General features: G+C 40.0%; 1 protein-coding gene across 1 annotated transcript in view; it reads right to left on the bottom strand.

The window, feature by feature from the left end:
• The window catches only part of nbeaa (neurobeachin a), a 449,617-nt gene that overhangs the window by 327,379 nt on the left and 101,202 nt on the right, over positions 1–21,036 (bottom strand). Inside the window, exons 14-18 of the mRNA XM_078403202.1 lie at positions 9,761–9,840; positions 9,447–9,509; positions 8,091–8,188; positions 6,068–6,160; positions 2,664–2,772 (exon numbers count right to left, since the gene is read on the bottom strand). Of these exons, the coding sequence (XP_078259328.1) occupies positions 2,664–2,772; positions 6,068–6,160; positions 8,091–8,188; positions 9,447–9,509; positions 9,761–9,840 (443 nt within the window). The remainder of the gene's footprint in view (positions 1–2,663; positions 2,773–6,067; positions 6,161–8,090; positions 8,189–9,446; positions 9,510–9,760; positions 9,841–21,036) is intronic.

Raw genomic sequence — 21,036 nt, forward strand, 5'->3', positions numbered from 1 at the left:
ACTGTTCAGAAGCCAGATAACAGAGGGGAAAATGCTGTTTCCGAGTCTGGTGGTGCACACCTTCAAGCCTTCTCTGTACCTTCAGCTGGACAATGGCAAAGTAAAGGAATGACCAGGGTGGGACATCACTGATTATATTGGCTGCATTTCCGAGACAGTATGAAGTGGAGATGGGACTCAATGGTGGGAGTTTGGTCTGTGTGCTGGACTGGGCAACATCTACAACTGCCTGTAATTTCTTGTGATCTTGGGCAGAGTTGTTCTCAAACCAAGCTGTACAACGTGACAGTATACTTCCTTTGGTGCATTTGAAGAAGCTTGTAAGAGTCCCTGGAGGCATGCCATTTCCTCAGGAAATGGAGACATTGATCTGCCTTCTTGGTTGACACATCAATGTGGTTGGTCCATGAAAGATCATTGGTAATATTCACGCCAAGGAACTTGGAGCTCTCAACCATTTCCACTTCGGCAGTATTATTGCTGATTGGGCTATGTACTCCACCATGCTTCCTGAAGTCAGTAACTAGCTCCTACATCATGCTGACCCTAAGGGACAGGTTATCGTCCTGACGCCATGTTACTAAGTTCTCTTAATCCTTCCTGTATTCCATTTCGGCAATGTTTGTGATTCGGCCTACCATAGCTGTGTCGTCTGCAGACTTCTAGATGGAATTAGAGATGAATTTGGCCATACAGTCATGAGTGTATAAGGAGTATAGTCAGGGTCTGAGAACACATACTATACTTTAGATTTCCAGCATCTGCAGTTCTGTTTAATTCTTCCCTTGTTTGCCATTAGAAACACTTTGACCTTCCACAAGGAATGCTGTTGCAAAGTATATCATCAAGAGAGCAAATAACAATGGAAAAATGAACTGATGCATATGCATCCACAGAGCACAGCATTAGGATTTGGCAAAACATGAGAAGTTTAATTAAGGGGAAACTCATTTTCAAATTCAGTTAAGTTGTGCACTGGGAATTTTTAGTAGCTGTAAAGGAATTAAGTTACTGTTACTGTGGTAAACAAGGTGCCTGCCAGTTGTAGTTTCTCAGTTAATTTGGTAGTCAGCTAGAACTTACTTCATAATTACTGTCAGCTGAGGCAGCAATAGTAAAGCTAGTTTTGTCTATATGCATTCCAGAGTGCAGAAATCAGTATAAAAGACACAAAGTCCTGGAGTAACTCAACGGGTCAGGCAGCATCTCTGGAGAACATGAACAGGAGATGTTTCAGGCCAGGGCATTTCTTCAGACAGAAACGTCACCTACCCATGGTCTCCAGGGATGCTGTCTCACCCGCTGTTACTCCAGCATTTTGTGCCTTTATTTTGTAAACCAGCATCTGCAGTTCCTTGTTTCTGCAGAAATCAGAAGTTGGTGATTGTTGAGTATTAAACAAACTGGAGGAAGGAGCTGTTGTATTGATATTTTAAAGAAAAAAACATGATTAATACAAAACACCAACTCAATAATCCAAATCTTGAGTTTGAAAATGAGGAAGCAAAACTTATGAAATTGCAGGAAGATAGGAAGATACAAGTAACTTTTTCCTTAATGTTATTGAGGACACTTGAAATGACAAACCAGAGCAAAATGTGTAACTAAAATTGGCACCTTAAAATTAGTTTATTACCTGGGCAATTAGAATTTCTAAATTACTAATTTGTGAATTTAATTGTTAATTAAAGCATATGTAGAAAGGAACTACAGCAGATGCCGGTTTATTCCGAAGTTTTAGACAAGGTGCTGAAGTAACTCAGCAGGTCATGGAACATCTCTGGCGAAAAAGGATGGATGATGTTTTGGGTTGGGACCCTTCTTCAGACTAATCAGGTAATGATTAGTTGCTATAACACGTGAGACATGATGAAGATTTAGAGGAACCAAAGGCCAAACAGCAATGCTAAGGAAAAGGTAAGTTAGCTGGAGGTCTTATGCCAAGTTGTAGTTACGACCCTTTGGTTTGGTGTCCCTTGGACACGTACATGGATAGGAAAGATTTAGAGGGATATGGGCCAATGCAGGCAAATGGGACTAACTTAGATGGGGCATCTTGGTTGGCATGGACATGTTGGGCTGAAGGGCCTGTTTCCGTACTGTATAAAACTCTATGGTACTATAGATATAGTGAATGCACAGGGTTTGGATTGGAAAGTGCAACTTTAGTTACAATGAGACACGAATGGGGATCTTGAAGTTAGCATTGGAAGAATCCAGCTAACCCTTCCCTTGCACTTGGGGAGGGAGGTAGATTCAAAATCAAGTGGTATGCTTGGCAATTCAGAGAAGATAAGTTTTAGCCTCATTATCTTTACTAACTGAATACAATAAAATCAAATATTTAAACCCATGAACTATAATAAAAACACACCAATACACGGGACTGGTTCCACATCAGTGGACAACAGTCCGCATCAGTGGACAGGTTCTAATCAGGTTATTAAAAACAAATTTTTGCAATTAATGTAGACAAAAGATATTGAGAAAAAATACTTCAACCTGAGGATGTTCCACTTATTTCCCACAGGATACATTCATAAATGCAATAAAGATTCTCAAGCAGTGAGGTTATTTATAGATTGCAATGTATGGGAAATTAAAGCAGTATACTTCTCTGACCAGTTACAGTACTACAAGTATGCTTTTGTTCGAGATCTTACCTCATAAAGTGTGTTGTATGTTGTTATAGTCAGAGTATTGGCGTGAAGCATTAGTCTTTCTCCCAGCAAGGTGAATAGACTGTGTGTGTGCATGATCTCCACTTTCCTTCTGAAAGAGTCACCAAACATGACAAAAATAGCAATGAACATTGACTCTCTTGTAAGACATATTATTGAATATACAAGTCTTATGCTGAGAGGAACGTAAAACCTAGAACAGTACAGCACCAGAACAGGCCCTTCAGCCCACAATATCACCGGCGAACATGATGCCTTTAAACTAATCTCCTCTGTCTTCACAATCATAACACTAACAATCAAAAATTGTCTTCCATTTGCAATGCCAATCAGTTCCAGTTTCTGGCTTCTCTTTTACCCATTTCACAAAACAAGAAAGTTTCGAGGGATATGAGCCAAACATGGGGCAGGTGGGATTCATGTAGATGGGGCATCTTGGTCATTATGGGCAAGTTGGGCCAAATGGCTTGTTTCCATGCTGTATGACTCCATGACTCGAAGATACATTTTTTCTCTTAACCCCAAAATAGAATTCACACATCACCACTGGTTCTCTAATCTGGACAATCAGTAATTTCAAATATTCAGGTGGCCAGAAATTGGATAACACCCATTTTTTTAAATGTAAAGTGTGTAAAATCTTATTTGGTCTGATTACTGGCAAAAGTTTTGAGTTAGAATTATGAAACCTGTGTTCCGTGCTCCATCTAAACTAAGCAAGCTTGACCTTTGCCCAGTGTCAGGATCATGTCCCTATTGTATAATGCACATTGGGCCATTCTTAGTCACATGTGTGACCAAAAATGTGAAAAATTGTGGAATACATCTCTTCTAATTCTGAAAGCATTACAGGTATATTGTTTTGTTCTGTATATATGACTTATATATGTTAAAGTTTATCAAGTGAAATTTTTATATGTTATGCTGACAATGTTTGTTTAGGGTCAGAGGTCAAATATGACCGATCACACACGCTTTCAGAATTAGAATAGATGTATTCCACAATTTTTCACATTTTTGGTCACACACGTGACTAAGAATGGCTCATTGCTGCCTTCCTAACAAAGGAAAAAGCTCCAAACTACAAACGTTTTACAAGGCTCCAAACTACGACCAATCGTATTAATTTATTACTTTTCTCACTACTTATAAGGAATACTCTGTTGACATTAAGAGACTTAATTAAGGGTGGTGAATCTGTGGAATTATTTGCCACAGAAGGCTGTGGAGTCTGTCAATGGATATTTTTAAGGCAGAGGGATAGATTATTGATTAGTATAGGTGTCAGAGGTTATGGGGAGAAGGCAGGAGAATGGGGTTAGGAGGGAGCGATAAACCAGCCATGATTGAATGGCGGAATAGACTTGATGGGCCAAATAGACTAATTCTACTCCTATTACTTATGACTTGTCGTGGCAGCTACACAACTAATTTCTGGCTGCAAAATCCTTCTTCAGAGGGCCACCGTCCACCAAAGAACATAGAACAGTACAGCACAAGAACTGGCCCTTCGGCCCACGATGTCTGTGCCGAACATGATGTCGACCAACTCTTATCTGCCTGGACATAATCCATTCCCCTCCATTCCTTGCATATCCACATGTCTATACATTAGCCTCTTAAAAGCCACTCTCGTACCTACTTCAATACCAACCCTAGCCATGCATTCCAGGAACTCACCCTCTATGTAAAAAAACATGGCCTGCACATCTCGTTTAAACTTTGCCCCTCTCTACCTTAAAGCTATGCCCTCTAGTATTTGATCTTTCCATCCTGGGAAGAAGGTATTGACTGTCTACCCTATATATGCCTCTCATAATTTTATCTACACTACAAATAAGAGTTTTTTCCACCATTTACTCACGAGGATATTCATTCAGTTAGTGTCTCAGTTTCACATCATGGCGGCCATCATTAGCATTGTTACTAGACAGCTGCCAAAGGGAGTATCTCTGTTCGCGGTAACACCCTTCTGTGATGGCTAAGCAAGGTATTGTGCGCTGCTTTTAATTGTATGGGGTCCATTTGAGAATTGTCCAGATTGTAGAAATTTGAATCCCACCAAAATAAAAATGATATTAAAATAATTTCTGTAACTTCGTTCAGTTTAGAGATACAGCGTGGAAACAGGCCCCTCAGCCCACCGAGTCTGCACCAACAAACGATCACCCATGCACTAGTTCTATCCTACGCACTAGGGTCAATTTACAGAAGCCAATTAACCTACAAACCTGCACGTCTTTCAGATGTGTATTAAAACCGAAGCATCTGGGGAAAACCAATGCGGTCAAAGATAGAATGTACAAATTCCATACAAATAGCACCCGAGATCAAGATCGAACCCGGGTCTCTGGCACTGTAGGGCAGCAGCTCTACCGCTGTGCCACTGTGCAGTGTTGGCAGAAATCTTTGGAATATCAAACTCTGAACTTCAGAAAATAATCTATAGAAAATAGCAAAGAGCAAACCCTAGAGGAATGTGAACACGAAGTTTGCAGAATTGTCAACCTGTTTTTGATTTTTTTTAATTTGCGAGTTTAGATTTTGTCCGTTTTGTTAACTTGCTGATGATGATCCTTTTTCCAGTCCAACATGCTTCACTACGTAATATCCCTCCCAAACTACATTGTCATTATTATCACCTTTGTTGCGCACCCACCCCAGTCTGCACATGCCGGCTTTGGCCAAGAACATAGCCACATTTCTGAGTCTTGGTGCTGCCAACCACATCTCGGCCTCGCCACTCGCCACCTATCAATATTTTACTAGTTGTTAGCACAAGACATCAGATCCAATCCATCTCTTGGCAAACAGGATTAACTGGAAACCATATATTACATGCAACATGATGGTGCAGCTGGTCGAGCTGCTGCCTCACAGCACCAGAAACATTGGCTCGATCCTGACCTCGGGTGCTGTCTGTGTGGAGTTTGTTTTTCTCCCCGTGGCCGAGTAGGTTTCCTCCAGTTTCCATTCACATCCTAGAGACGTGCAGATTTGTAGGTTAATTGGCCTCTGTACATTGCCCCCTAGTGTGTAGGGAGTGAATGAGAAAGTGGGATAACATAGAACTAGTGTCAACAGGTGATTGATGGTCGGCGTAGACTCGGTGGGCCAAAGGGCTGTTTCCATGGTGTTTCTTTCAATCAATTCAACCAAACATCGTGAGTACATGGATAATAAATCAGGAATAATGAAAATGTAGTGTAAATTAAAACATAATTTAAATGCTCACTACTTTGAACCCAATCAATCCCACTGAAGATGAATAACTCACGTGCTTTTACACTCCAAATGAATCCTGCAGCTCAAGAATATGGAAATATGAGAATGAATTTACTTTAAAGAAATCAAAAATGCATTATATTTAATGTCACTCAACCTACTTATGACCAAGGTGCTTGAGGAAGTATCCCAGAACCTTTAGCGCTTGGACACGGATGCTTTCACTTTTGGATGCCAGCAATTTGTAAATAACCCTGAAAAGAGATTGATGTCAATTTAATTAACATTATAATTATTCAAAAATTGCTGACTTGCATAATATTTTTCTGGCAAAATACTAAAATAAGGATAATTTTTCCCCCAACTTTAAAATATTAAAAAAATTATCCAAGATCAAGTGTATTTGTTAAAAAATACCTTAAATAGGCAGATTTACATTTTTTTTCTTTTGAAATGCAGCGATCCTATAAAACACTAGTATTGGACTAATAAAAAAAACAAATTGCAGGAGTAATTCAGCAGGTCAGGCAGCATCTTGGTAAGACGTTAATAGATGATGTTTCAGATCGGGACCCTTCTTCAGACTGCAGAGGACATGGACAAGCAACATTTCACATTGGGATCATTCTTCCAAATCAGATGCTGCCTGACTCTCTGAGTTACTCCAGCACTTTCTCTTGTAAACCAGCATCTACAGTTCCTTGTGTCTCCTCTAACATTGGACTGTTTTACTCAGCTCTTCCGGTAATTATATCAAATGATTTCAATGAGAACTTACAAGTTTGCAGATAACATGAAAGTGGGTGGTGAAGAAGGTTATCAAAATTGCAACAGGATCTTGAACGGTTGGGCAGGTGGGCTGCGGAATGGTTAATGAAGTTTTATACAAAGAAGTGCGAGGTGTTGCATTCTGAGAGGTCAAACCAGGGCAGGCCTACATATGAATGGCTGGGTCTGGGAGCAGAGGGATCTCAGAGTGCTGGTACATAGTTCCTTAAAAGTGGCGTCACAAATAGATAGGGTGGTCAAGAAGGCTTTCGGGACATTGGATTCAACAGTCACAGTATTGAGTAATAGAAGTTGGGAGGTCATATTATAGTTGTATAAGAAATTGGTGAGGCCACATTTAATTTTGGTCACCCCGTTATACGAAAGAGGTTGTTAAGCTGGAAAGGGTGCAGAATACATTTACGAGGATGTTTCCAGGACCCGAGGGCCTGAGCTATAAGGAGAGGTTGAGCAGGTTAGGTCTTTATTCCTTGGAGCGGAGGGGGAATGAGGGGTGATCTTATAGAGGTTTAAGATCATGCGAGGAATAGATAAGGTAAATGCACAGAATGCATAGAAAAGATGCCGAAACATTGAAAATATTCAAGGCTTGCAAAGACAGATTTTTTGGACTCACAGGAAACTACAGATGTTGGATTCTGGTGCAGATTTTTGGACCATTGAATGCTGAAAGATATCGGGAGCAGATAAGCGAATGGTGTTGGTACAAAAAATAGATTCATCAGGATCTTTCTGAATCTTTTCAAACAGGCTTGAGGGATCACATGCCCTACTCCTTCCCCAATGTTTATGTTCTTACACACCTCTGCAATGCATCATCCATTCCGTTCTCCTTTGTGTTAATTCAAGTCCCTCTTAAGTTGATCTATTATATTTGCCCTCCCTCTTACCCATGCCTTCCATGTTTCTCCAGAATTACAGAAACTTTAAAGTGCACACCACCAGACTCAGGAATAGTTTTCAGTCTTATCATGCTTCTAAACGGCCCTTCCATAAGCTTGAGTACTGTCCCATTCACCACTACCCCATTGTGAACATTGGAGTTTTGCTTTAGAACTGATGTGCTACAATACTGAGAATTACATTCTACTTTCTGTATCTTCCCCTTTGATCTATTGTACGTGAGTTTGACTTGATTTTATCTGTGTACAGTATTATCTGATTTGATCGGATAGCAGGCAAAACAAAGGTTTTCTTGGTGTACCACAATACATGTAATAATAATAAACCCAAACCTGTTTCCTGAGTTCTTATGTCCCTCTACAATACATCCTTCCATTTCTTTCTCGCTTGTGTTCACTCAAGTCCCCCTTTAAGTTGATCTGTTTTATTTGTTTCTCCCGTTACCTGGGCTTCCGTGTTTTTCCTGAATTCTTGCTTTCATCAGTGACTCACCGTATTCCATTTCGCTGATCAAAAGCGGGGATCATGGATGCAGGGTGCTCTGACATCAATGCAACCAACAATTGCAAAACATCGTGAATGTTTTCATCCTGTTACATGGTACAAACAGTCAATCACTATACCAGACAAAATAAAACTCTTCAATCTTCAGATATTAGAACATATAAAATCCCTATATTTGACACGAAGGAGGCAATGATTCATGGCCTGCTGCTAAAATATACGGCACAACAATCAGGCAGTTCCAATCTATCTGAATTTTCAATACCATACTTATCAGTTTGACATTGGTACCATTAGAAAAGTGCAACTCTGCAATACTAAATGATGTTGCTTGTTCAGTATTATCCTTGAGTTGAAGAAATGTGAGATCTACATATGTTTTTTAGAATTGTCCTTATATCCTCATTGCACATTAAAATATTACAGAACATTTATGGCTGAAGTCATATTAAATAACATTATCTAATATTTTACTTTGTGTGAAATTGGACTTGAACATTTTAAATGGTCAAGTAATTACAATATACTACTGATCCTCTCTCTGCTCCATTAACTTCATTGAAATAAACTGCAGCTGATTTACAACGTGAATGAAGTTCAGTTATTTTACTTTCTTAGTTCCCTTCTTCTCAAGGTAGAGTGTTTCGGCTTCACCTGCAGTCCCAGGGATATAGACAAACTTCTACCTTCCTTGAGCTTTGACAATAACTTTGGTTGATTGATTAGGGAAGGTGCCACACGTTGATCCCTTCCTCACCCTGAAATCCCACTAAGTTATTCCACCTTTGAAATAATTCTCCATCAATTAGATCGTTTTCTACATCAAAATCACCAACAATGTCAGCTGAGTTTAAAAAAAATTAAACAGCTCCAACAAAAATGTATAAAAAACAAATTTTCAAAGGAATATCTGATTAATTTAGCAATTAGAGTTCACAAGTTCATAACACATAGGAGCAAAATTAGGCCGTTCAGCCCATCGAGTCTGCTCCACCATACAATCGTGGCTGATCTATCTTTCTCTCTCAAACCCATTCTCCTGCTTTTTGCCCATAACGTTTGACGCCCTTTCTAATCAAGAATCTATCAATCTCCACTTTCAAAAATACCCAATGATTTGTCCTCCACCACTGTCTTTGGTAATGACTTGCACAGATTCACCACCCTCTGGCTAAAGAAATTCCTACACATCTCCATTCAAAAGTATGTCCTTTATACTGAGGTTGTACCCACAGAATATGAGGGTAGACTCTTACGCTACGGGAAATATCCCATCCACATCTACTCCATCTAGGCTTTATTATTAGTTTTATTAATGTGATTTTATTTTAACAATGGGCTTACCTCATGCATGGTCAACAGATAGTTCAGAATACTCTGAAGTTCATCTTCCTTGACACCACGATCCTATTTAAAAGATAAGTTAAAGATAATTTATATTTCAAGAAATTTAAATCAAATATAAATGATTAGATTAAATCTGACATGGATTATTGCAGCATTTTTTATCTAAAATTTTCCTCTAATACTTTCACAAAATAAACTCTTAGCAGACAACCTTAGAACAGTTATAATTAATTTGTTTCAAAAAAAGCAATCTTTTGTGTTTTCAATATAACAGTATTTACAAAGATCGATTTTAACATTTCGACTTTTACCTTCAAGATTAGTTGCTTCAAAAATAGCAGCATAAAAGCCCGCAATGAAATAATTTCTTTCTGAGTTGGACGAGGACCATCTTGAAATAAAAATAATATTTTGGTAAACTTCAAAGCTTTACATGTAATTCCATTAACCAAGTTCCTAAAAAATAAAAACAATTGTACAAAGACAGAGAACTCTAAAAAATTACTTCTTGTTACAATTAACATTGACCAGATTAAAGGTTTCATCGTAAATGAATACAATCTGGACCAAGAAAAGTTATTTATTTTTATCAGTATAATCATAATTATTGGTTATCCTATTTATTTGCAAATGTTGACAGTCAATTTGTACATACTTAAACATTAAAATATTGCAAGATTTTACTGTGTGATACACATACTGTGATATTACAATGTGATATCTATTTCAGCATTGATATGGCAGTAATTGGTGTCCTTGTAAATCTGTTCTGATACTACACTTTGATTCAGTTTCTCCTTCATCTCAAAAGCTTTTGATTTCAATTGATCCATTTTCCAATTGTTATTTTTGAAATAAACAAAGTAATTGTCCAATTTACTAATGTTGCGCTAAATGCAAGGTTACTACCTTCACCATGTATGATGGAACACTTATGTCCAACTACAGAGAACCACCAGCAACGTTCTAGTTCTGTGTCAGTTCATTTTGGACTTCTACACTTGTACATTTAGTTTGGTTTAGAGATACAGCATGGAAACGAGCCCTTCGGCCTACCAAGTCCACGCTAACCATCAATCACCTATTCAAACTAGTTCCATGTTATCCCACTTTCTCATCCACTCCCAGGTTAGAGGTAATTTTACACAGGCCAATTAACCTACAAATCTGAATATCTTTTGGATGTGGGAGGAAACCGGAGCACCCGGAGAAAACCCATGCAGTCACAGGGAGAATGTGCAAACTCAACGCAGACAGCATCCAAGGTCAGGATCGAGTCCAGGTCTCTGGTGCTGGTCTACCAACCGCGCCACTGTATCACTTAAATACTGAAGTCAGATGCCAGCATATTTCACCTCCTAGACTCTCCATTGAGCAGGAGTACGCCAAAATAAGGAACACATCTCATTCTGTCTCTGTTTTTCACCAGCCACCATTAATTTGAATGTCACAAACCCTGACATAAAAGGTTCAGTCTGAAAAGCGGCTCCTTTCATTTTCTTCATTTTACTTGATCTTTTTAATTTTTCAGTTTAATTTCATTATGTTTTTAGTTTTGATCCCTCAATGTTTAAATCTATTTGAATTTGTTTTTAAATGTTTCCAACTACTAAACGATCGTCAGGATGCACTGCCGGATGCCCAGTCTCTGCCTCTCTGGAGGGTTGTGGAATCCAGACCCGCAGGCTGATTAATTCCATGGAGCAGCGAATACTGATTGTGGCTGCAGGTAGAGTGCAAAGGGAGCAAGCCAGATTGAACATTAAGAATGCTACTGTGCAGTTAAAGTAAATTATATCAACAGCAGGAATCTGTACAATGTAATTTCTTGTGTCTCTGTATGAAGCTATAAACAAAAGCTTTATTGCAGTTTGCCCCTCCGATCAGCAGCATCTGCAATTCTGGCATCCCCTTTGAGCAAATTTCCAAACAGGCATTCATGTTTGACAACATTAAATGTGTATCAAAGTTATACAAGCATGGAATAAATGTACGCAAGCAGCTGGGGAAGAGTCACAGTGTCAATTCCTTTTCCTAAGATTTAGAAATAAAAACAGAAGCAGGGGTAAGTCATTCAGTCCCTCATGCCTCTCTTTCAGGCAATAAGATCATGGCCGATCTTTTACCCCGCTGCCACTTTCTTCCACTATCTCCATGTCCTTCCATTCTTTAATACCTAAGGTAAGAATTTCATTGTTCTGTTTCAGTACATATGCAATTACAAAGTATCATTGAATATATATACAGATGCTCCTCAACTTACGAAGAGATTATGTTCCGAGAAACCCATTGTAAACCAAAAATATCGTAGGTCGAAATGCATTTAATACACCTGATCACATGGCCGGAAGCGAGCTGCGGCTCGCTACGGGTCGCTGCCGTTTGCACTATCGTAAAGTTGAAATATCGTAAGTCGAAACATCGTAAGTTGGGGAGCATCTGTATTCAATATATAACACCCATTTCCTTTAGGTGCTTACTGTCAAAAGAGGAAGGGAGGACTGCCAAGCCATCATTCTACACGCTGCAAATTCAGGTAAAAGGATAGTGAATTACTCATTCCATTAGTAGTTAGAATACTGCAAATTTCTGATTTGATAATCTGGTATGAGATAACACTAGTCAGAATACCACGACTTTCTGCCACTGGGAAGGCGAGAAACTGTTTTAATTGGACTCAATCAGAATAAAAGCATAGAGTCATACATTACAGTAAGGAAACAGGCTCTTAACCACCGCACCAGCCATCAACATTAATTCTAAATTAATCTTTTTTTTTAAATTCCGCATAATTTCTTTAAAATATGTCATAAAAAATATTTAAAATATTAATTTAATACTAGATGGGATAGATGTTTGTTCGGCTAAATAGAAAATGATTTGTAGATTCATTAAATAAAAAAAATTCTCAATAGATATTGATATTATATTAGGCTAATTGCCATTAAATCTCCCACATACTTACAAAAATGATAAACATTGTATATTAATTATTTGGATGAGGGGATTGAAGGCTTTGTGGCCACATTTGCGGATGATATGAAAATAGGTGGAGGGGCAGGTAGAGAAAGCAGGAACTCTGCAGAAGGACCTTGGATAGGTTGGGAGAGTGGGCAGAGAAGTGGCAGATGCAATATAGCGTAGCAAAGTGTGGAGTCGTGCATTTTGTAGTAGGAATAAAGTTGCAGATTATTTTCTAAATCATAATCGTACTTTATTAGCCAAGTATGTTTTGCAACATATGAGGACTTTGATTTTCCACACAGCCATACCAATACATAGCAACAAGACACACAAAATATATTTAGCAAAAACATCCACCACAGCGACTCCTCCACATTCCTCACTGTGATGGAAGGTGAAAAAAAAGTTCAATCTCTTCCCTTCTTTGTTCTCCCGCGGTTGGGGGCCTCAACCCTTTCGTTGTCGGGGCAATCTTGGCTCCCGCAGCCGGCGGTCGACCCCTCCTCGTCGTGTCGATCAAGCACCCGCATTGGGAGATCTCAGCTCCCCCGCGCTGGGCGATCTCAGCTCCCCGCGCTGAACAATCTGACCCCGAGTCGGGGCTAGTCGAACCTCCTGTGACTTTGGAGCTTCCCAACATCAGTCTCTATCCGAGTTTGCGAGCTCCTCGATGATAAAATCCGCAGGCTGCGGTGGGAGCGTCAATCTCAGGCAAGGGATCGCAGGCTCCGATGGTACGTCCACGGCCCCAAGGTGAGGTTCAAAGTCAGTCTCGAGAAAGGCAGCCAGCTCCATGATGTTAGGCTGCTGAGCGACCGGAGACACGAACTGGAAAACAATCGCATCTCCGGCAAGATAAGATTGAATAAAGTTTCCCCCGACCCCCTCCCACACTCCCCACATAAAACAAACCAGAGAACATTAACACAAACTTTTAAAACACACAAAAAATAACGAAAAAGACGTAAAGACAAACAGACTGTTGGCGAGGCTGCCATTGCTGACGGCCAGAAATCGGAGGTCCAATGGGACATGGGAGTGCTGGTGCAGAATTCCCCAAAAGTTAATCTGCAAGTCGAATCGGTAGTAAAGAAAGCAAACACAATGCAAGCATTTATTTCAAGAGGGCTTGTATACAAAAACAGGGATGTAGTGCTGAGGCCCCCAAAAGCGCTGGTCTGGCCGCATTTGGAATATTGTGAGCAATTTTGCGCACCATATCTGAGGAAAGGATGTACTGGCTCTGGAGAGGGTCCAGAGGAGGTGTACAAGAATGATCCCAGGAATGAGTAAGTTAACATATGATGAGCATTTGACGGCACTGGGCCTGTACTTGCTGGAGTTTAGAAGAATGAGGAGGGACCTCATTGAAATGTACAGATTAGTGAAAGGCTTGGATCGAGTGGATGTGGAGAGGATGTTTTCACCATTGGGAGAGTCTAGGACTAGAGCTCATAGCCTCAGAATTAAAGGAGATTCTTTTAGGAGGATGAGGAGGAATTTCTTTAGTCAGAGGGTGGTGAATCTGTGGGATTCTTTGTGGAGGCCGTCAGTGGATATATTTAAGGCAGAGATATAGATTCTTCATTAGTACCGGTGTCAGAGGTTATGGGGAGAAGGCAGGATAATGGGGTTAGGTGGGAGAGGTAGATCAACCATGATTGAATGGCGGTGTAGACTTGATGGGCCGAATGGCGTAATTCTGCTATCATTTATGATCTTATGATAAACGCTATGATTTAATGTAGAAACCATTACATACTTTTACACATAAGAACCTTAGTAATGAAAAAATGTGTATGTTGACCATAACCATCCTTCTTTCTCTTTTTTACCACTGATATAGCTTGTAAAAGCTGTGAATCGATAATGCCATAAATGGCAATAACCAAAGCAGTTCATTCTTTTGATCAAAAGTATGCATACTTTTAAATACCTATGTTTCAATATTTGTCAGTCATTTCTTTCCAATAGGAAAGAAACTGAACTTGTTCCCCCTTTCCAATTAGGAACATCTTTCAAAAGAACCACACATTTAAAATAAAAAAAGACAATGCTGAAAATACACATACAAAGGTCAGGCAGTATCTGCGGAGAAAGCATCTGTTAATGTCTTGCTTGTGATCTCTCTTCAGAAGTGGGAAAACATAGAATGAAATAAATTTTGCATTGCAGAGAAAATGGAGGTGGTGCATTGAGGACAAAAGGAGGCTTATGCTAGGGTGCAACAGGAGAGACAACCATAGGGATGGCAACTGGAAAGGTAATAAGGAGCCATTGTCATGCTGGTTTATCTGGAGGAGATGTAAAAAGCATTCAATGGACAAATTCTGTAATTGCCAGGGGAGTGAAAATGAGAGATGCAAAATATCGGCAGACAGAACGAGTGTATGTCTATGTTAGGCAAAGACCAGGACGGTTTGAATGATGTGATGGTAAAAGACAATGGATAATGTTAGATATGTCTGTAGATTATGTAGAGTGGAAGAGACCAATGAAATCTCAAATTATCTTGGAATGCAGTTGTTTGGAATAATTTACTTCTTCTCCTTCCAATTGCATCTGATGCATACAGTGAAAAACTAATGTTGACCAGCATGCAGAACATCTTGTTCCATCTAGATGGGGAACCTTAAGCTTCCAGTTGCCTGTTATTTCAATCCTGCTCCAACCGTTCTCCATCTGACCCCCTACATTGCTCCAACAAAGTTCAACATAAGTTCACAGAACAGCACCTCAACTTACCACAAAGTATATTGTAATCACCAAGGTTCATCAAATTCAACAATCAGATGATCAGCCATTCCAAACTTGCACCTTACATTTCCAACATTGATCTTTCCTCCCTCCTGTTCTGATAATTTGAGATTTTATCGGTCTTTTCCATTACACACCATCACCAGGCATACCTATCATTATCCACTGCCTTTTACCATCACATCATTCAAACCATCCTGGTCTTTGCCTATCACAGACATTCCCTCATTCTGTCTGCCTTAAGGGCCACTTTAGGCGATTTTAAGGCGACTGCCGGCGACTGTCAAAGTCGTAGCAGATCGGCAAAATTTTATTTTACCCGAAGACAATGATTACGACAATGCTGAGTCAGGTCGAGATTACAGCGTCTTCTGAAACATCGTGAAATTCCCACGCTGTCAATGCTTCTCCGGCGTCCTAATTTTCGCTAAAATTACTGACAAGTCGGTAAGTACTTGAGAGTTTTGAACTATAACATCTTGTATGGGTTACTTAAAAACCAATCATCAATGTAACAAGGCATAAACTGGATTTACTTCCAGTTTACTAATGGCAGTATTAAAAAAAATTTTTTTAAGTGGTTAAGTGGATTTTTGTGAAAAGTGTGTGGGCATTCTTTGAAAATATACGGGAGATGCATATCTGGTTTCTGGGTTGCATATCTGGGTTGGGAGCCCACTTTAAATGTAATGGCTGATGGCCATAAACATCGCAAAATTCCCACGCTTACCTGACCGTCAAACAGTCGCCTCCAATCTACCTGTCAAATGTCCTGACGGTAAATAAATTGGTTAAACACAAGCATTTATGGTATTTTGAAATGACTTTACTTATTTTAATATAATGTGCTTCTAAATTCATCTAACAGAACCTAGCAAACCTGGGGACAGCATGCGACAGCGCCCGCAATAAGCAACGATACCTGGCGACAAGCCAGCTGTCGCCGAGAAATTTCAATCCGGATGAAATGCAAAAAGGAAAAATATATTGAGATTTTTGCTCAAACGTTTTTGTATTTCCAATAAAGCAATGTAATCGTCAGGCTCAAGGACAATGGCAATGGAAGGTACATATCATGTAATCCTCCAACCCTCTGCCCACATTTGGCATCGTTCTTGAAGTGAGAAGCCATACAACTAAAGCCCAGTGAGTCTTCTACAAATTCTTCCACTTGTATTTCAACATGAAATGAATGTTTACCCTGACCTTCAGCACAGTATATACTTCAAACATATAGTGCAACATTTAATCAGTAACCAATTACAAATGTTGCCGCTGCATCAAATTATATTTCCAGTATTCCCTCCAACCCCACTTCCAAGTTTGTTCTCTCTATTCTTGCTCTTTTGTCTTACAAACTAACATTCTATTGAGGGCGTGCAGCGTAGGTTCACTAGGTTAATTCCCGGAATGGCGGGACTGTCGTATGTTGAAAGGCTGGAGCAATTAGGCTTGTATACACTGGAATATAGAAGGATGAGGGGGGATCTTATTGAAACATATAAGATAATTAGGGGATTGGACACATTAGAGGCAGGAAACATGTTCCCAATGTTGGGGGAGTCCAGAACAAGGGGCCACAGTTTAAGAATAAGGAGTAGGCCATTTAGAACGGAGATGAGGAAGAACTTTTTCAGTCAGAGAGTGGTGAAGGTGTGGAATTCTCTGCCTCAGAAGGCAGTGGAGGCCAGTTCGTTGGATGCTTTCAAGAGAGAGCTGGATAGAGCTCTTAAGGATAGCGGAGTGAGGGGTTATGGGGAGAAGGCAGGAACGGGGTACTGATTGAGAGTGATCAGCCATGATCGCATTGAATGGCGGTGCTGGCTCGAAGGGCTGAATGGCCTACTCCTGCACCTATTGTCTATTGTCTATTGTCTATTCGGCAGCTTATCATGTGTGAACATTAGCCATTTACCAACACCTTGGAACTCTTACAATCTATTCCCACAGGCTGGTTACAATCTAGTAGTATGCAAACCAGCTAAAGAGAGGTTTCCTTCAGGATAAGTTGGTCATTTGTAAGCCTTTTTGGTTTCCTGACTTGGTGACAATTTTGTGGTACTTTTACTGAGACCATCTTTTTACTTCCAGACTCTTAAATTAAAAAAAACAAAAAAGAGAAAAAAAAGCTATGGGCTGAGAAGACTGGTTTCCAAAAACTCTCTTGAGTTAAAGGTAGACAGAAAAAGCTGGAGTAACTCAGCAGGACAGGCAGCATCTCTGGGGCGAAGGAATGGGCTGCGTTTCAGGTCGAGACCCAAGAGATGCTGCCTGTCCCACTGATTAACTCCAGCTTTTTGTGTCTATCTTTGGTTTAAACCAGCATCTGCAGTTCCTTCTTACACACTCTCTTGAGGTGGATATAAATTCTAAGAAAGTCACAACTGTCCATCTCAAAATACATTAAAAGACTCAAAGTGGTGGAGTAACTTAGTGGGTCAAGCACAATATCTGGAAAAGATGGATAGTTGATTTTTTTGGGTTGGGACCCTTCTCAGACTCCTACTTCACTCTAATGAAGGATCCCGACTCAAAACATCACTTATCCATATTTTCCAGAGATGCTGCCCGACCCGCTGAATTACTTCTGCATTTGATGTCTTTTTTTGTAAACCAACATCTGAGGTTCCTTATTTCTTCAAAATACATTGATAAAGGTTAAAAAAAAGCTATTTCATATTTTGCAATACCAACTAACAGCACTAGGATTGATATCAACTTCAAGGATTAACAAATGCGTTTATGGCTTTGAAGTTAGCGTTTGTGAAGGTATACACTCCATGAAAGCACCATTCCATAACAGTTTACAGTTAAATAAATATCTGAAACTGCCATATATCCCAGGATGAAAGTTAACAATAACAGTAAAAAAAAGGCAGATATTCTAAGGCAGTGAGTACACACTGCTGGAATGATACCCAGCCCTCAAATTCCTGGTTGCACTTTCAAGATCTCCTTCTTGCCAATAAGAGGCTCACTGACTCATTGGGACTTTGCACGACAGTGCAAAGGAGTTGTACCAATGTTTGCCAACAAAACAACAGTGAGGCCAACAGTGCCCACAGTTATATATGCAAAAAGGCTGCAGCAATGTGGGTGGGCAAATATTCCAGCAAGTAATGAGTGAATATGTGAAACATCAGCTGGAACATGAATAATCATGGCAACAAATTATGCATCTCCAAAACCAATCATATTGAAGCACTGAGAGCAGTATTAAGTAGAATGTCAAAATACATATGTAAAGAAATAGATTAATGAGAGTTAATGAGAGAAAAAGAAACAAGGGTCAAAAAAGCCTTAACAACCAAGCTTAATGTGCCAATCGTAAACTTTATTGATGTGATCTCTGTGAGCATGAAATATATGCCTCAAGGATACCACATCAGCTGCTTGTAACTGTAAACCTGTCATACGCATACAACAAGTAGCATAACTCTTGGCTTTTTGTTAACTTTAATAAGAAATGGTAACTTAAGGGACAGCACTATTACTTTTCAATGACAGAGAAACTGTTTGAGAATAATTAACTGTTATGGCATGGTTAGCAGGCTTTTGTATTTGGAAACTGAAATAATTTTGGTGAATTTAGTCTGAATCAATCTCTCACACAGCACATTCATGATATTCACACATGTGGTGGGGAAGCCGAGAAATGCAGATTCACAAAAGTAATCAAATCACAAACATATTTTGGGCACTGGGATCTCAATATGTTTGCTCCTTAAATGATGATAATGTACCATTTACATTTAAACTAAAAAATATTCTGACAGTGCCCTCCGTATGTTTGGGACAAAGACCCATCATTTATTTATTTGCCTCTGTACTCCACAATTTGAGATTTGTAATAGAAAAAAATCACATGTGGTCAAAGTGCACATTGTCAGATTTTAATAAAGGCTAATTTTATAAATTTTGGTTTCACCATGTAGAAATTACAGCAGTGTTTATACATAGCCCCCCTGATTTCAGGGCACCATAATATTTGGGACACAGCAATGTCATGTAAATGAAAGTAGTCATGTTTAGTATTTTGTTGCATATCCTTTGCATGCAATGACTGCTTGGAGTCTGCGATTCATGGACATCGCCAGTTGCTGGGTGTCTTCTCTGGCGATGCTCTGCCAGGCCTGTATTGCAGCCATCTTTAGCTTATGATTGTTTTGGGGGCTAGTCCCCTTCAGTTTTCTCGTCAGCATATAAAAAGCATGCTCAATTGGGTTCAGATCGGGTGACTGACTTGGCCACTCAAGAATTGACCATTTTTTAGCTTTGAAAAACTCCTTTGTTGCTTTAGCAGTATGTTTGGGATCATTGTCTTGCTGGAGAATGAACTGCCGGCTGATGAGTTTTGAGGCATTTGTTTGAACTTGAGCAGATAGGATGTGTCTATACACTTCAGAATTCATTATGCTACTGCCATCAGCAGTTGTATCATCAATGAAGATAAGTGAACCAGTACCTTCAGCAGGCATACATGCCCAGGCCATATCACTCCCACCACCGTCTTTCAGATGAGGTGGTATGCTTTGGATCCTGGGCAGTTCCTTCTCTCCTCCATACTTTGCTCTTGCCATCACTCTGATATAAGTCAATCTTCATCTCATCTGTCCACAAGACCTTTTTCCAGAACTGTGGTTGCTCTTTTGAGTACTTCTTAACAAATTGCAACCTGGTCATCCTATCTTTGCGGCTAACCAGTGGTTTGCATCTTGTAGTGTTGCCTCTGTATTTCTGTTCATGAAGTCTTCTGCGGATAGCGGTCATTGACAAATCCACACCTGACTCCTGAAGAGTGTTTCTGATCTGTCGGACAGGTGTTTGGGGATTTTTCTTTATTATAGAGAGAATTCTTCTGTCATCAGCTGTGGAGGTCTTCCTTGGCCTGCCAGTCCCTTTGCAATTAGTAAGCCCACCAGTGTTCTCTTTCTTCTTAATGATATTCCAAACAGTTGATTTTGGTAAGCCTAAGGTTGGCAAATGTATCTCACAGTTTTATTCTTGTTTCTCAGTCCTCTAATGGCTTTTTTGACTTTCATTGGCACAACTTTGGTCCTCATATTGATAAACAGCAATAAAAGTTTCCAAAGGTGATAGAAAGACTGGAGGAAAGACTGGGTGCTGAGAACTCTCTTATACCTGCATTAAGAAGGCAATTAAACACCCGTGAGCAATTACAAACACCTGTGAAGCCATGTGTCCCAAACATTATGGTGCCCTGAAATGGGGGGGACCATGTATAAACACTGCTGTAATTTCTACATGGTGAAACCAAAATGTATAAAAATGGCCTTTATTAAAATCTGACAATGTGCACTTTAACCACATGTGTTTTTTTTCTATTACAAATCTCAAATTGTGGAATACAGAGGCAAATAAATAAATGATGGGTCTTTGTCCCAAACATTATGGAGAGCACTGTATAATGGAAGAGGGGAACCCCCGTTTCCTAAAGAATGAGGACATCTCCGATGACCTGGTACCTAAAGAATGAGGACATTCTTTAGGAAACGGGGGTTCCCCTCTTCCATTATAGATGAGGCTCCCACTAGGGACTCCTCGATATCCCGCAGCTCCGCTCTTGCTCCTCCTCCCCCATTCGTAACAAGGACAGAGTCCCCCTTGTCCTCACCTTCCACCCCATCAGCCGTCGCATACAGCATATAATCCTCCAACATTTTCGCCATCTTCAACGGGATCCCACTACTGCCCGCATCTTCCCATCTCCACCCCTTTCTGTTTTCCACAGAGACCGATCCCTCTGCAAATCCCTGGTCAACTCGTCCCTTCCCACCCAAACCACCCCCTCCCCAGGAGATGCAACACCTGTCCCTTTACCTCCCCCATCGACTCCATCCAAGGA

The sequence above is a fragment of the Rhinoraja longicauda genome, chromosome 7, assembly GCF_053455715.1.
Source record: "Rhinoraja longicauda isolate Sanriku21f chromosome 7, sRhiLon1.1, whole genome shotgun sequence".
NCBI classification, from domain to species: Eukaryota; Metazoa; Chordata; class Chondrichthyes; order Rajiformes; family Arhynchobatidae; genus Rhinoraja; species Rhinoraja longicauda.